Source organism: Gymnodraco acuticeps, unplaced genomic scaffold, assembly GCF_902827175.1.
Source record: "Gymnodraco acuticeps unplaced genomic scaffold, fGymAcu1.1, whole genome shotgun sequence".
Lineage (NCBI taxonomy): Eukaryota > Metazoa > Chordata > Actinopteri > Perciformes > Bathydraconidae > Gymnodraco > Gymnodraco acuticeps.
The window spans coordinates 28,735-46,083 of record NW_022989998.1 but is presented as its reverse complement, the minus strand read 5'-3'; the positions used below and the strand labels follow the sequence as shown (position 1 = coordinate 46,083).

General features: G+C 40.9%; 1 protein-coding gene across 1 annotated transcript in view; it reads left to right on the top strand.

Moving 5' to 3' along the window:
• Positions 1-790: 790 nt before the first annotated feature.
• The window catches only part of LOC117544097 (mitogen-activated protein kinase kinase kinase kinase 3-like), a gene marked incomplete at its 5' end in the record, with an annotated part of 29,038 nt that continues 12,479 nt past the window's right edge, over positions 791-17,349 (top strand). The window contains 10 exon segments of the mRNA XM_034212900.1: positions 791-907; positions 3,487-3,565; positions 3,720-3,778; positions 6,463-6,525; positions 7,907-7,959; positions 9,050-9,088; positions 10,430-10,504; positions 13,608-13,659; positions 14,171-14,372; positions 17,008-17,120. Coding sequence (XP_034068791.1) covers positions 791-907; positions 3,487-3,565; positions 3,720-3,778; positions 6,463-6,525; positions 7,907-7,959; positions 9,050-9,088; positions 10,430-10,504; positions 13,608-13,659; positions 14,171-14,372; positions 17,008-17,120 — 852 coding nt within the window.

The following is a 17,349-nucleotide window of genomic DNA, read 5'->3' as shown; positions in this document are numbered from 1 at the left end:
AGCAACATGAACACAGACAGCAGCAGCAAACACAGCAGCAGCAACATGAAACACAGCAGCAGCAGCAACATGAAACACAGCAGCAGCAGCAACATGAAACACAGCAGCAGCAGCAACATGAAACACAGCAGCAGCAGCAACATGAAACACAGCAGCAGCAGCAATAGCGAGGCAGAGGAAGGAAGACCTGGCAGCTTAATTAGAGCGGCAAGTTAAGAAGAATGCGTTTGGTTGGTTGTAAGAGGGACGAGGCGCACCACGTGTTAATGTATGATTGGTGCTCGAGTTGACTGCCTGAACTAGCTCGCAGGCTTCGCCCCATTTATGCTTTTATAAGTATGTCAACTTTCAAAATCATGACATTTTACAGAGGCACATTATATATAAAATACAGGCGAACCACATTCCCAGATCAGATAGCGAATGCTTCAGTTTGTAAAATAATTGTTGTGTGATAAATAAATTGGGTCAACCAGAAACAAACAAACAAAAGTCAGGCAATTAATCCGCTTGTGATAATATTTGAACAAGAGGTGTCGGCTGCTAAATGCATTCTCACTATTGCCACAGCTATTAATTATCTATTAAATGACAAGCCAATAGATTGAATGTTAATCTACTGTATGATAGTTTTGACGTGCAACCATTTTAGTCATTTGTCAAGCAACACACCAAACATCTGTCACAGCGTCTTACTCCAGGATACTTGAAATCCTCAGTTTTGTTGAGGTGTTAGTCAGACAAGAAAAGAGCCATTTTAACACATCTCTCCCTCTCGTTTGTCCTCCAGCACCCCTTTGTGTCCCAGCCTCTCAGCAGGACGCTGGCCATAGAGCTGCTGGACAAATCCAACAACCCCGACCACAGCACCTTCAACGACTTTGACGACGATGACCCTGAACCAGAGGTAACCTTTGACCTTCTCGAGTTGCAGTCAGGTCAACTGAACAGTGATTATGTTTTTACTGGATCCCGCTTATTTATTTTTTTATTTTTTTTATTTGTTCATTAAATTCCTTCTTCGCCCACCACCATTTTTTCACCCTCCACAACCTCAGTCTCCCTTTTCCCCGGCACATGTGACTCATCTTTATGCTCTTTGTCCTCCCCCTACCCCTTACCCCCTCTTTCCTTTCCTTCTTTGCACTCTTTTTATCTTCTGCTCTTCTACTTCCTCTTTCCTCCTCTCTTCCTCCTTGTAGCACTTCTCCTTTCTCTCTCTACCTTTCTCTCCTCCTTCTTTCTCCCTTCCTTTCTTTCTCCTCTCTTCTTGTTTCCATCCCCCCATCTTCTACCTCCTCCTCAGTTTAAGTACAGGGGTCATTTCCTACCCATAAGCCCCGGTGCTCGACGTGCACCTCGTTTTGCGGCGCGCAGGAAGGTACCAGTTTGGGCTGCGGTGTCTGCAGTGATGTCATTCTAACACAAACGATCCTGTCAGATGTGTTTGTCTCTCGGAGGAGGAGGAGGAGGACCACAGGACTGAATGAATAGAAAGTAGATTTCCATTCAGTGCAGTGTCTGCTGGTGCTGTCATGGAAACTGGCATTGGCATGTCATTTATCTGAAGGCTGATGGATTACCAGTGACGTGATTGGCTCAACATGCCATAGAGCACTTTTGTTCAGGATTTTCTTTTTCATCAGACGTTGTTGATTAAAAGTATATTATCTTTGATTTAAACGTATTATTATTACAGTCCATTTTTAAACGGCATTTCATAGACAGCCACATAGATGTACTTTTGGCCTCGTGATAAACACATGGCCATTGATTTAAGTATGGATGTAGAAGTAGCAATGACAACAAAATTAACCTTAGGAAAATTAAATAAGGTTTTGGCTAGACTAAATGACTAAAATCTTATTATCTATAGAGAACAAATGATTAAAAAAGTCAACATTGTTCATTAACTTAAAGGTGGGGTAGGTCATTTTGGAGAAACCAGCTCGAGTGCGCTAGAATTTGAAAATACACAGCCGGAAAAAATCTGCCACTTCCTTACAGAGCCCCTCCTCCAACACACACGAACGCGCACATGACCAATGAGGGCACGAGATAAGTTTGTGCACAGATGGAAGGCTGACAGGCAGGTAGGCCATCCAGTTATTTTAGCCGGGCCGGCTCAGATGATTGGTCGTGCTTTTTACAGCGCCACGACTTCCACAGATGACATTTTTTGTCAAAGCACTTAAGATATTCATTGCTATCGGGATGTTAAGAGCATTCCATGGAATATAATATAATATATAGTGTATCTCGAGCCAGTTTCTCAAACTTACCTACCCCACCTTTAAGTGCAGTGGTTTCAATCTCCTTATCGTACTCATCTTACTTACTTAGTATTGATAACAAACAAACTATGCTCACTTCCATGACACCATTATTGCCGTCTCGTCCAAACTCCAGCAGATCACTTATTATCACTTCCTTTCATTCTTTTTCTGTGGTTTAAAGAAATGGCTAGATTCGTGAAGATGGCTACCATAGTGTGACCACTTCTCTCTCTTCAGCATATTGCATTCAAACCAAGGTGCAAACAAATAGTGTTGGCATTTTCCCACTTCTAGAGAGGTAGGGTTTCTCTCATGACTTTTGTACATCAGTAATACGGTGAAGGTTACTAATCTGTAACTCAAATCATCTTTAAAAAGACTAAGGAATATTTATGCAGCTCTGTATAAATCAAAATATATTATTTATTATACTTTAAAAACATAAGATACAATAACATTTTAAAAACGTCGAGGAGTACTCAAATATGTCCGGTATGGTAGCCATCTTCATCAATCTTTGCCATTACAGGTACTACTAACCATGAGTTGTTTGTTATGAAGTTGAACTTGATTACGCCGATATGAGGTGGTTTTAAATGGACACGTCTATAAGTGTATCTGTGCTACAATTTTGGCTTTGACAGATGCATTTTTGCCTTGGTTTGTCTTTTCCCAGTGCTTTACAGGCATGGTTTGAGGTTGCTGTGTTTTTCTGTGTTCTACAAGACAAGTATAAATCTTAAGATGAAATACTGAAAGTGGAGCCAGTAAAGTTGAAATACAGTTACCCTGTTGTCAGTGCATATTGTGTGATGCCAAGTCTGTTGTCAACTGATTCCCACATGGGTCTGCAACATTAAAACATGAATCAATGTGCTGCATTAAAGTCACACTCAGAATATCCTCGAGCATAATAAGAATAAATAATTTCATACAGGGACTCGTGAGAATAGTTTCTAAAGGAAATGTTGTTGCCAGGGAAGGTTTGTGTTTTCCGTTGGTTGCTATGTTTTGGTTGTCTGGTTGCAGTGTGCGGCTGGCTTTTATTTTTGCTGTGTCATCAAATCCCACCCACAGGAAATAGCTGAAGGATTATTGTTATTTTTAAAAGCCTATTGTAATCTTCTCAAGTGCCGTTTGAACTACTACACTGTGTATATCCTTTGAACAGCGATTTACTGTGTGTGTGTGTCTTTCTCTTTCCTGATAGTCCCCGGTCTCTGTTCCTCATCGTATTCGCTCCATTAGCAGGAGCACCAGGGAGGGAAAGACGCTGTCAGAGATAAACTGTGAGTTCACACACAAGTTCACAACAACAACAAATGCATTTTGAGTCAGAAAACAGATAACCTGAACCTTCTGACTCTCTTCATAAACAGAGAATCTCATGATGTTCCCCTCTGTTTCTTCCCCATACTCTGTCTCTTACTTTTTCGTTCTCAGTTGGCCAAGTTAAGTTTGATCCTCCACTGAGAAAGGAGACCGAACCTCATCATGAACCGGTGAGTTTTTACCTGTGGCATGTGTGTGTAAGTGTGTGTGGGAGAGTGAGCGTATGTCCGTGTGGTTGTCAACACCAGTACCAGCATGGCTGACCCTCACCTACTCACAGGAAGCACCCTATGTTGTTGTCAGTCTGTGTCAAACTAAACATGAAGCCCATCCACATAGTTCCCTCTGGTAGTCACACACATGAAGCGATTTTAGGCAGGGATGTCCCGATAAATCTTATTGTAGGTGAGAATGAAATCAGTTTGATAGCGATCAGAGTGTATGGGCGATTTTAGGGTTCAGGCGAGCCGCTTAGATACAATAGAAACATAGAAGCAGTGATCCTATATGTGGAAAAGTTCCAATTGAGGTGTTACAGGCCTCCGATGAGAATGCTTTCCTGTGGACGTCCAAATCAGAGGAGACTCTTGCATATCCCAGAGCATCAGGGATAATGTGTCCCACATGGACTGAAGAGCCTCGGGATCCACCTGTTAGTGCTGGCTGACGCGGCTGGAAAAACATCTGCCGCCACCATGAACATCTCCAGCCCAGTGGTGACAGCCAGGCAGTCTTAGACATGGAAACAACAAGGACTGTGAAGCACTGTTTATATTAGCCATCTTGCTCTGGAGTCTCCTTATTCACAACAGCATAGGCAGAGATGTATCCTTTCTGTTTGTTAGAGTGAAAATGTATATTATGGCTTAAAACAATGTGTTACATTATAAAGTGTTGGTTATAAAATGTGTACTGTTTGAGCTATAGTTCACTGCTAAGTTTGTTTTCAAGTAACTCAAGCTGTTTCTGTTTTTGCCCATCACTTTTAGAGCTACTGAGTGTTTGCTTGTGGTGAAGGGTTCAGAGTCACGTTTTGTTAAAGTCCTCCGTTCCCTCACTCCCTCTCACTTCTTCTGTCCGTCCTTTGCACTTGCACTTTTTCCACAAACTCCACTTTCCTCTACCTTTTCAAGTCTGTTGAGAAATACCTAATCCTGAATCTATCCATCGATTCATGTTATGAGACATAGTCCCCAGTGTAGTTCTTTGTAACGTTAAGTAGGGCTGCTCGATTATGGCAAAAATCATAATCTCGATTATTTGGGTCAATAATTGATATCACGATTATTCAAATGTACTTTGAAAACGTCAATTTATTGGAAAAAAAAAACATTTGTACAGTATGTTTTTAACAGTTGATTACCCTGAATTTTAAGTATAATTCAACTGAAAAACCAAAAAGAAAAGTAATAATAATAATTAAAAAATCGTTTTATTTCGATTACGTTGTTTACGTAATCGTTGCAAGCCATAATCGTAATTGCGATTAAAATACGATTAATTGAGCAGCCCTAACGTTAATCCACGTTCATTCACCGCCCTCAGTCCTTCCCCTTTGCTTCAAAGTAACATAATATCACGGCTCGTCCTCCACAAGATCTGTCCATTCAGGATGACAGTGCTATATATAGCATTTTAGAATCAATAAATCATTAGCACATACATATTGTTATATATTATTGATGATATAAATACTGGAAGCATTTTGATGCTCAAAGGGGTCAATGGCTGGAGTTATTTTCGGCATGTTTTTCTGTGAAATCAGGGTTTCTGCGGATACTTAAAATGCCTTAAAAGGATTGTATTCATTCATCAATACATGTTACTATTTAAATCTGTAAAATTAGTATTAAAATTACTTAAATGAATCTTTCAAAAGTCTTTAAAACTCTTATAAAAAAGACCTTGGATGTTATGATCCGTGTTTCCCCCCAAATTGCAATATACAATCTTTGTTAACATATTTGTATTATTATTTACCTCAAAATCATGCTGACCTCAGTCTCAGAGGAAATGTGCAGACAATTGGTTTTAAATGGAATTCATTTGATTAAAGAGGCATTGAAAAGTCTTGAATCTAACTTGCCTTCAGCTTGGTACTGCTAACCAAAAACAAACATTCCCACAACAACACTCAGGAACCAGTATTAAGATAGCATCATGTCTTAATTAAAATAAATACTACTGTAAAAAGACAGATGTTTCCAATTGTCTTATATAAGCACCAAGTAGCTAGGGCTGCTCGATTATGGCAAAAATCATAATCTCGATTATTTGGGTCAATAATTGTAATTGCGATAATTAAATGTGATTATTCGTTGACTTTGAAAACATCCATTTATTGGAGAAAGAAAATGTGAACAGTATATTTTTAACAGTTGATTACCCTGAACTTTAAGTATAATTCAACTGAAAAACCAAAAGAAAAAAAGTAATAATAATAATAAAAAAATAATCGTTTTATTTCGATTACGTTGTTTTCGTAATCGTTGCAAGCCATAATCGTAATCGCGATTAAAATACGATTAATTGAGCAGCCCTACAAGTAGCACCAATGATATATTCATCACATTTATTAATGCCTCTCCTCCCTAGTTTTGCATCTACACCAGTTCCCTTCCCCCTTGACCTATACCCCTCTTCCTGTCAGATTAATAATCCAGTATCTTCCTCCTTCTCCTCATCCTCCTCCTCCTCTCTCTCGCTGATCCACGGACTTCAAAGCCCATTTTGGCCCTAATCCATTTCTCATCCACCATCGTCTCTCGTGTATCTATGTGTCGTCGGCCCTTGCCTCCATCAGTCCAGGTTAATGTATTAACTGAGGTCTCTCTCGCTCTGTCTTGCTCACCAGTGTGAATCTGAGCCCTATCTGGACTGTGTTGAGGAGCTCTACTATACCGCGAGATCTAATCTGGTAGTACTCTTTCTATCCGTCCCTCTCTCCTTCGGCCTCTCTCTCTGCTCCTACATTAGTTATTTATTCTTTTACTTCCTCTCTTTTTTAACCTTATACCTTATTTCCCTCTCCATATTTCTCTTTGTCATTGATCATCTGTTTCTGAAGGGAACGTCCTCATCCTTCCCTTTGGTTCTCTCGCTTTTTAAGCTGTCTCTTGTGAATTTATTTATTTTATTTATCTTCTAGATTGCTGATTATTTTTGGCTGCTCCATGTCCAACATGTATTTTATTAATGTTCAGTTTTCTTCCATCTATTCTGGTCCGTCCGTCTGTCACTGTTCATTTTATTCTTCTTTCTTCCAGCCTTGGCTGTTGCCTCACTAACTGGTGTTGTAGTTGTCATGGTGATTAGAGTCGTAGTGGTGCTGTTGTTGTTGTTATTGTTGTTCTTTTAGTTTTTTTTACATATATGAAATTCACATACTTACATTACATTACATTGCATTTAGCTGACGCTTTTGTCCAAAGCGACTTACAATAAGTACATTCGACCAGGAAGACACAACCTTGAAGAAAACAGAATCATATAAGTATATCAGGTTTCATAGAGCCAAACATTTCAAGTGCTACTCAACTGGCTTTAGGTAAGCCAGTCCTTTATTAGTATAAAAGTGCTTCGTTAATAGTTCTAACGCTCGAAGTGGAGTACACTTACACAAACATTTCAATCAACCAAATTCTAAATGAAAAAAAATCTCACACAGACACACACAGGCATTCCTACTTAAAAAAAAGGTTAATCATTTGTATTTGAAATTAATTAGAAACACTCACACTCAACTTTTCAACTTTTCCTTTCTTCTACCTGATATTTCTTTATATTTCTCTCTGCAGAAGGCGTCTCTTTTCCTACATTTCTGCTTACATGTTGACTAACCTCTTGCGTCTTGTAGTTGAGCGGAGCCATGAGGCCCTTTTCTTGCGTGTGTGTGTGTGTGTATGTCTGTGTGTCTGCCTGTGAGTTTGCAGTATGTGTTTCCCTCTGCATGCTTGTCATGTTGTGTCATTATCTTTACAAATGTTGTCATGACTCAATGCTGATTCACATTGTGTCTTCATGTACTAGATGTAGGCTGAGCAAGCCCCTGCTGCTTATTTCCAGGGAGAACTTGCTGCTTTACTGGAGATATTATTATTCCTATCATCCACCCCAGTAATTCAACTATTGAACAATGTTTCAGTAGAGTCACTATTTTATTTCATTGTTATGGTGGCACTTAGCCAACATCTTAAGCCCTGTTTATGTCCCTGGAGAAATTAAAAACAGTAGATGCTTCAATGAGCTACTTATGACTTATTATGCCACAGTTGTAATGTAATTTGTTTTTCTTTAAGGACTTGCAGTTGGAGTACGGACACGATTCACCAAGTCTTCTGGGAGGAAACAAGTAAGTGTCGTGTTCACTGACTGTCTTTTTTATGATGTATATTTCTTTCTCTTTTCTCCTCTACCTTGATCTCCCCGTTAGTCCATAACCGTGAGGGAGGTTGTGGACTAACAGGGAGAGACAGAATATGAGATTTCTGTGGGCTGTAGGTTTGATAATTTATTTATAATTGCAGCTCGAGGGATGTTCAAGTGCTGTTCTTAGCTTTCTGCTTTCAAGGGTGCTGCTTTGGAAGCAAAATGCTCACCTTTATTCAGATCAGGGAAACTATTTTGCAAGCACTTAACTTAGATTTGTACCCCTTTGTTTTCTGTCATTTATCTGTATTATCACTAGGGATGGGTATCGTTTGAAATGTATCGATTCCGATTTCGATTCCGGTTCTGCTTATCGATTCCGGTTCTTATCGATTCCCCGTTTCGATTCCAAAATTGTAAAATAAAGAGGTCAAACGTTTAGATAACAAAAATATATTTATTCTTAAAAGGTTTAACTGAAATTGTTACTAAAAAATATACATGCAATACAAATGTATTGCACAATAGCTGTGCTTTATTTTAACTGAGCTATGCCTGTGGCAAGCTATTAACAGGCATTACACTTTGCCTTTTCTTTTTCTTTTTTAGTGGAGCCTCACTTCAGAGTGTTTACCGCGACCTATCTTTGGTGTTATGAAGTGACTGAGCTCGTGAAATGTCTACGGGAGGGCGGGGGAGCATCGCTGCGGGGCAACTGTGGACCTCTGTCGCCTGTCAGCGCAATTTATATGATGCCGTTTAAAAAAATGAAGGGCGGTGCCGGCCGTCAGCGTACCGAGCCGGCCGTCAACGGCCCGCTGACGACCGGCCGTTCTGTGATTCTCCAGGTCCGCCCTGTATTCCACCGGGTCACCGCAGCACCGCGGTGCAGACGGACCCGCTGGAATACAGGGTCTACCGCGTTTAGGAACCGTTAAGCAGAACCGAAATTGTGTATTTTGTATGGGTACCCGGTACCCGGCATTTTCTTATCGGTTCTCATCTGGAACCGAGTTTCGGTTCCCAACCCTAATTATCACTCGTGCTTTTCTCTCCACTTGTCCCTCAAACAGGAGTCTTCTTAAATCTGTGGAGGAGGAGCTTCATCAGAGGTGAGTCAGAAGTCTCTGTATATCCTGATTCACTCGGGGCCTCTTGATTCGCTAGTGCTATAACCACGCCCACCCATCGGCTAATCATTGTTAACGTCAGGACTAATCGGGCCAATCACACGCAACTAACCTTGTAATGACTTCAGGCTGTCACTGCTTTCAGCATTTTGGATTCTTCTGGGTTTTATTTTCCCTCTGCGGCTTGCTTCATGCTTTGGTGTCATCAGGAGAAGGCTGTGCTTCATAGGAGCTTCCTGCAGAGCATGGCTGACACACACACAAAGACACACATACACACACACACAAATGTGAGTGTTTATACAGTTTCCCAGACAAAACTCCAGTGGGTGTCTTTAGCAATTTTAGGCAAGTCTGTGTATTTCTTACCTCAAAAACGATGATAATTACCGTGCTTTGCTATCTGTTATGAGACAATCTGATACATCAAATGTGCTGCAAATTGTGTAAAAGCAAGGTCTGCTGAATCAATGTTGTTATTATATTATATTTTGTAAGACTGTTTGGCAAGACACCTAAAATGTAGTTGTTTTTTATAACTACATAAAAAGGGTTTGGTCCCTTATTTCTCCTTTTTTAGTGGACAGCGGTAGAAGTATTACTAGTAGAGGAGATAACTGTTATGTTGTTTTAGTCTTTTAGGTTATATTATCATTACATTATTTGACTGACCTAGGTAGAATATAGTTAAGAGTTAAAGCTTCTTCTAGTGTATAGAAGTGCCTGGTCTGGTAGTAGAAATAACTCCAAGGGGGAAAAGCAAGTGTCTTTTTCATAGTTTCAGGTTTTAAATTGTATTATACGAGAAAAGTATTAGTATACAGAATAAGGCATAGACTCGGAATGAGGAAGTCTTCATGAATTTAATCAGTCTTACTAAAACATTGTTAAATATGATCTCTAATCAGAAAATCAGTGTCTTCAAAATAAGCCACTTTCATTTTCAAATATCTGAGATTTGATTGGTTACATTGAAATGAATTGACTGATGAGAGGATACGTGTATTGTGTGGAGGGCGTGTGTAGATCTGGAAAGACTGGAAAGGTTTAAACCCAGTTGTGTTGGTCTTTTCTGTTTGGATCTGTTCAGTCCTTTCAGATCTGCGAGGGTTAGAGGTAGTTTGTGGATGAAGCTTCACTCAGATCTCCCTCCCCTGTCCCCTCTTCCTCTATCTTCCTCTTCCTGTTGTCACCCTACCTCCTTTGCTTGCTCCCTTAATCTCTCCCTCCTCTGCCTCTATCCTCTATTTCTGTTCTCTTCCTCCCACCTCCTCCCTTCTCCTCTCTTACCCACCCTCCTCCTATCTTCACCTCCTCTCCCAGGGGCCATGTGGCACACTTAGGGGATGATGAGGATGAGGATGATGATGGTGCAGATGATGATGAAACTCACACTCAGTAAGTTTTCCCCCCCAGTCGTAGCACTAGAAGCCTCTCTCTCTCCTCGTCTCTTCAGCCCTCCTTCTTCCCCCATCCTTTCCTCTGTCTTTACAAAGAGGAAAGGGTGAGGAAGAGGAGGAAGACGAGGAGGAAGGCTTCTTGTCTTTCCCACAGTTTCATCAACGCATTTCTATGCAGCACACCCCACCATCTCGCCACATATGCCACCTGTGTTTGTGTGTGTTTACAGCCTGTGCCATTACTGCTGTCTTGTGTGACGTTTAATAGCTTACTAACAGTAACCCTAACCCTTAAACTCACCTGGAGGCTTAATACAGAACGTTTTTTATTCGTTTAGTTACATTTTAAATCCATAGATGCACAGGGAAAGTAGATAACTTTAGCCATAGGTATTGCAAAACACCACAGAAATAAAGAGTACATTAAAGCTAGGTGCTAAACCAGATACACGTGAAAATCTTGGTGTATTTTCGGTGCTTAGATCCTCGTGACCTTGACATTAGCTGTTGTCTTGTTTTGTTCTCCACTTGCATCGCCATCTGTGTGCCTCCCTGCTGAGTTTGTGCATGTGTGTGTGGGAATTCAGGCTGTCTTCCTGCCTTTTATAAAACGGTGTGTTTGGCGTCCAGCCTCATCCCTCATTGTGTAAAAGCCAAATCTCTGTGGAGGGCTGGAACATTGTTTCTAGTTATATATTCTCCCCTGCAGTCCGAAAGGCCTCAGCACTCAGCGCACACACGGTACAACATGCATACATAGAAAGAACTGTAATTCCTTAATGCACTGCGATCAATCCTAGTGTACAGTGAAATCAAAGTAATGGTTCCTGGCTATAAACGGGATCGTCTTTACGTCTGTGTGGTTCTTTATAGAAAGAAACATTGTAAGTGATTGGTTAGGGCGCTTCACAGTTCAAACTGATAAAACGACGAATTCAGTCAAAATGCGAAAAATCTGTTAAGCATGAAAATGTAAATGTTAAAAGTCAAACACTTTGATATCGTGAGGACCTTTTTCGGAGCATAACTTCAGTGAGCTAAAAGCTGTAGGTGATTTAAACAAATGTACACAGGGAAACAGTTGCTTAGTAGCTCTTAAATAAATGAAGATATAGCTAATTGTAGCAGTATATTTTCTTCGTCAGTGTAGGGTCAGATTGTTACAACTCAACGCCTCTTCTCTTTTAGATGCTTTTGTGCAGACTTCCTCTCGTTCCTTCCACCATTTAATGTTTTCCTTAGCACCCATGCATGATTTCCTAACGGCAGTTCTGTGCCATTTGCCCCCCAGCACCATGCAACATTTCCCAATACAGTGTTCTCATTCTACCCTTAACAAACCCATAGCTGGAGCATTGCATCATAACTGTTTTGTTTTGTCAGTTACTGATAAAGTTAACATTAAGGGGGTATTAAGCCGTATTTCTGTTGACCCCCATTCAACTGGATCGCTGTGACTCATTGCTATAGAGAGGTGAAGTCCCTCCCTTTCCGGTGGAGCTCCATGGGACCTTATTTCGGAAAAAGTATGTATTGAAGTCAATGGAGAGAGAAAGGTTATCTTTCGATCCCGTTTGAATTGTGCCACGAATTACACATATGATGTTTGTCAATTTAAAAGATAATTTTACAAGTCAAAAAAATTAAAATGTGTCGTAAAACTGAAGTAACACTTTTTTAGTGTGAACCGCTCAATGACCTACATCTCCCGTCTCGCACCACACACCAAGATGGCCGTCACGTTGAAACATTTCACTTCTTTCTTTCAGAATGAGGCGGAAAGTATTAAAAGAGGTGAAAATCACTCCAAGTCTGGGCGTGTTGAGAGCTGTACACACAAGGGGAGTTAGTCGGTCCGTAAGAGCCAGCATGCGGGACCAGGACTCTGGGATTTGTAGTCTTTCTAGTTGCGTATTTTTCATAGTCTTATATTTCAACAGTTTTACGACAATCTGACTTTTTTGACATGGAAATTATTTTTTTAGATTGACAAACATCATATGTGTAATTCGTGGCACAATTCAAACGGGATCGAAAGATAATCTTTCTCTCCCCATTGATTTCAATACATAATTTTTCCGAAATAAGGTCCCATGGAGCGGAAGCAGATGGGCGGGACTTCGCCTCTCTATTGGTGTTCCTGTATTATCATCACTGTGATTGGCCCCTAGTGTTTGTCTTTTAGAATTTGAGAGCTCATATTGGGTATTTCTCTGTCAGACATTAACAAATCAAGACAGTGTACAAGCCAAATGAATAAAGTCTCTGGGAATATAGTGCTTCTCTGCAGTCAAAATTATTACTTTGGTAACAAAAACTTAGCATTATTTAGAGATTGGTTGAATTTCAAGTATATGGGAGGCGTGTGGTGCAGTGGGTTGTGTGTTGGTGTTCGGATCAGGGGGGTCACAGGGTCAAACCCCACTGCAGTCAGCATGTCGTTGTGTCCCTGAGACACTTCACCCCAAATTGCTCCTGTGGGGATTGTCCACAGTATTGTTGTTATAAGTCGATTTGGATAAAAGCGTCTAACAAGTGACATGTAATGTAATATGAATGGTATGAGGTAAATTAGGAAACTGGCTTTAATTATCTAATCAGTTTTTCAGTATCAGCGCTGCTATTCCCAGAGACTTTACACATGCTGCCCCTGTAGTTGTTCCTCGTGATCTCTAACGTGCTAGTCTAACTTTATAGTATTTTTAACCCTTAAAAGTAGTGATCTTTCCTCACTGTCAAACAACAGTTGGGATATGATTATACTTGTCATTTCAGGGTTTCTTTAGCGGCTGATCACTACACAAAATGCACAAAATGTAATTCGTTCTGGATTCATAAAAATTGTCTTTTGATTTTTTTTTTTTATTAACAGCGTAACTACACTTTTTTTGTTTCTGTATGGGATCCACCAAAGAAACAATTATATTACATTCTAAATCGTGTGATCTTGTAAAAACTAAAATGGCAAGTGAAATCATGACCTCTGTGGTGAAAACTGTATATATTGTTTCCATTTTGACTCTAGTTATTAAGAAAATGTTTTTTAGGCTGCTTCTTATGTTTTGTTAAGCAGAATCTTACATTTTCTCCTACCATTTCAGTAAATCGAGCACGATCATGAGGCCAAAGGTCCCGCCTCCCCTTCCTCCCAAGGTATGAACAATGTATTTAAAAGTCTTAGTTTAGTCCTATTTCGCCACATGCATAGAGTGGTGCAGGGATGACGTATTTTTGTAGGTGTGTTATAAAAATGAGATCTTGGGAAAACAAACCTGATAAATGCACGTTTTGTTCAGCCGGATAATCTCCACATGTCTACCCTACTTTTCTAATTTTCTAATCACAAATCCATCAATTTAGATTTATAATTAAACAATTATAAAAGTAGGTTAGACATGTGGAGATTATCCGGCTGAACAAAACGTGCATTTATCAAACAGGTTCGTTTTCCACAGATCTTATTTTTTACAATATTCCAAAATCCTATGGAGAAATCACATTGCTTTTTTGTCAAGGGAACCCATGCACAGCTTACTTCCGGGTCGGCCTACAGAAATACGTCATCACTGCACCACTCTATTATGTTTACTGTCATTGAAAAGAGAGGTGTATTGTTTCGATTTATGAAATATAACTTTTTGTCCCTATCTGTTATTCCCCTCAGCCCAAGTCGCTCTGCTCGTCCCAACAACCCCAGCAGCTACAACATAAACTTGACGATAGCCAATCACACAGCGAGGATGACGGGGGAGGGACCATCAAACGCTGCCCGGTCCCCGACACGGCGAGTCCCGCTAAACCCGCCTCCAACGTCCCCCCGAGACCCCCGCCCCCGAAGCTGCCGCCCCACCGCCGCAGTAGCCTAGGTAACGAGAGCCCGAAGCACTCGGACGCCGAAAACTCTGCCCCAGAGGATGATGGGAGCTTTAGGCATTTCTGGGAGTGGCTCCACACGCCTCACACTGATGAGGAGCTGGAGGAGGCGTGGGAGGTGCTGAAGGAGGTGAAAGAGGAGCAGGAAAAAGAGGAGGAAAAGGAAGAGAGTAAGAGCAGCCACTTGGTAGATTGGTAGTTCCCAAAGACCCTGTCGTCCCCCCTCGATTGGTTGTGTGGTCTCCCACTAGTCAGTCCTCGCAGTCTAATTTATATGTCCCATGACTCCATTAATACCAGTGCTTTCCAATCTTTTGTTTGTAGTTCCTTTTGTCCATCAGCTCCTGCTCAATATAAGTGTTTGTCATTTTTCGTTAAGTCTACTTGGTTGTCTTACCCAATCATATTAAAGCTAGTCGTCTGCTACCACTGGCCCTTCCTTCCTTGGAGGAAGAAGGAAGAGGAGAAAAAAACATTGTCCTGGCTGATCAGAACTCAGGAAACAACAAACAATAGGCGCTTTCACACCAAGTACTTTTCCCAGGAATAGTTTTTTTTTTTCCTGGAACTATCTAGTAAATCACGTTCACACCGGAAATAAGTCCCTGAGGGAGCCGCTGACGTCACTTCTTCTTCTGCTTTGGGTTTACTGGCAGGCCGCAAACAACTTCACGGTGTATACTGCCACCCGAAGTCCCCAGAGTTGGACTGGCTTCAGTAGAAGCTGCTTGGACTCCCAGCAGCTTCTACTGAAGCCTTCGGAGTAAATCGCCAGAACGCCGACACCTCCTCATCTCCACCGCTCCCATGTTTTCTTTTGTGTTGCCATAAGTTAGTCTCTCTCCGTTGGTGTGCTGGGCTAATGCTAATAATGCTAATGCGAGCAAATAAAATGGCGGCTTCACAAAAACGGGGTTTTACGGGGCGTGGTTTGCAATCGCCCAGTCAATCAGAAATTGGAACCTTTTTCTCCCCAGGAAAGTCCCTGCTCTCTAGCAGACACTAAAAAGGGGTGAAAAGGTTCGCAAAAAAAAGTTGGAAAGTTCCAGATCTTTTTGGTGTGAACGCAAAATCCCAGGAACTATCGGAACTCATCCTGAGAAAAGTACTCCGGTGTGAAAGCGCCTAATAGTGGTATGGCACATGACATGAGTTCTTATTAATTCATCCACTCTGGTCTTTTCTGTTCCTGTTGGCGGCTTTATAAATATCAATGCTAAAATGTAACTCAGCAGTTTAATTGAGAAGTTAGCAAACGAAAAAATAAGCTTTTCAAACAACAGCATTTAAAATGTTTTAGGCAATTTGTGTACAATGATCTGAACAGAAACACCTAAGCTTTGACAATCGCTTTCAAATTGACAAGCTTACTTCTTAACAAAGACACACAATTATATCCAGCTGATTGTAGGACATTTCCATACAGATTCAATCCGATAATTTCCATTGCTTTATTCAGGGAAATCAGGTTTTTATTACTTTATGAAGGCCATCATTCTGTAAAATATCTTTTAATTTCCGTGTCTTCTCTGGACTAAATCAATAGCAGAAGTTAGGTTCACCTGTTTACTCTCTAGATTGTGACAGAAGGCAGGTGTTATTACAACAAGTTGGTTATTAGTTGACAGATTAGTGTTTATGGAAACTCACATTTCTTTGTTGTGCTTTATCAAATATTTAGTGAGCAACCTTATATGGAGAGGTTTTGTTTGGAGTTGAGATAAGAGAACAGATTGGAAAATATGGTTCAGTAGAATCGGTATAGACATGAAATAGGTGGACAATAGAGATTAGGAATATACAGTTATGCCAGAATAGCCTTCAGCAGGCATGAATTGGTGAAGTGTGTGTGTGTGTGTGTGTGTGTGTGTGTGTGTGGTGTGTGTGTGTGTGTGTGTGTGTGTGTGTGTGTGTGTGTGTGTGTGTGTGTGTGTGTGTGTGTGTGTGTGGTGTGTGTGTGTGTGTGTGTGTGTGTGTGTGTGTGTGTGTGTGTGTGTGTGTGTGTGTGTGTGTGTGTGTGTGGTGTGTGTGTGTGTGTGGTGTGGTGTGTTGTGTGTGTGTGTGTGTGTGTGTGTGTGTGTGTGTGTGTGTGTGTGTGTGTGTGTGTGTTGTTCTTGCAATCATGACAGGACATGTTTTGGTCCTTAGCTACTGCAAATACCTCATTATTTTACAATTTATCAGCTAACTCCTGCTTTCTTAACACAGTAGGGCATGCATATTTCCTTTGGCTTCTTAAATGATTGCAGTGGTAGAGTAAACCAACAATCGACCCACATTGACCGCTAGCTATCAGGTTGTCTGTGTTGCATTAACACCCTCCTTCGCTCATTACTCTCTTTGATCCTGTGTATTATCCTGCTAGCCTGCTTCCTCCTCCCCTCCCTCTCTCCTCCCAGTAGTGTGTGTGTTACTCCTCTGTGTCCTCTGTCCTACACATTAAATTGTACTCATACAACTATATGTATGAGAAAGTGTCGATGTGACTGAATTGTGCTTTCAATGTGTATTCTGCAGCTAAGTCTGTTTTTTAACTCGCATGTTCTGCTGCATACTCACACACACTGACTCTCTCACATGTAACCTTGATCTGAATTTGTGTTTTATGCGTTGTTTCTGTTGTTGAAGGGAATGGGCTGAACACAGCTCCTGCACACGGGGTAGAGAGGGAGAGTCCAGCAGACAGACAGTCCACCATGCCCCCTGGTGTCCCAACTAGGAAGGACAAGAAGGACGTTCCGGTAAGTAGACACTGCTAAATATCAGTGAAGGATTTCCAGATGTTTGAGGAAGTTACCAAGTGACCAATTATATATTTTACGTTTTCACCAAATGTGCTTTTAGTGAACCAATTGCTTAGATCATTCATATTTGACATAATGCTAGAATAAGTAGCTTGTGTGTAGCTCAAGATTCACTTACAGTTAGAGTGACCAGGTGTCATACAACACCTGGCTCATAAAGAAAATA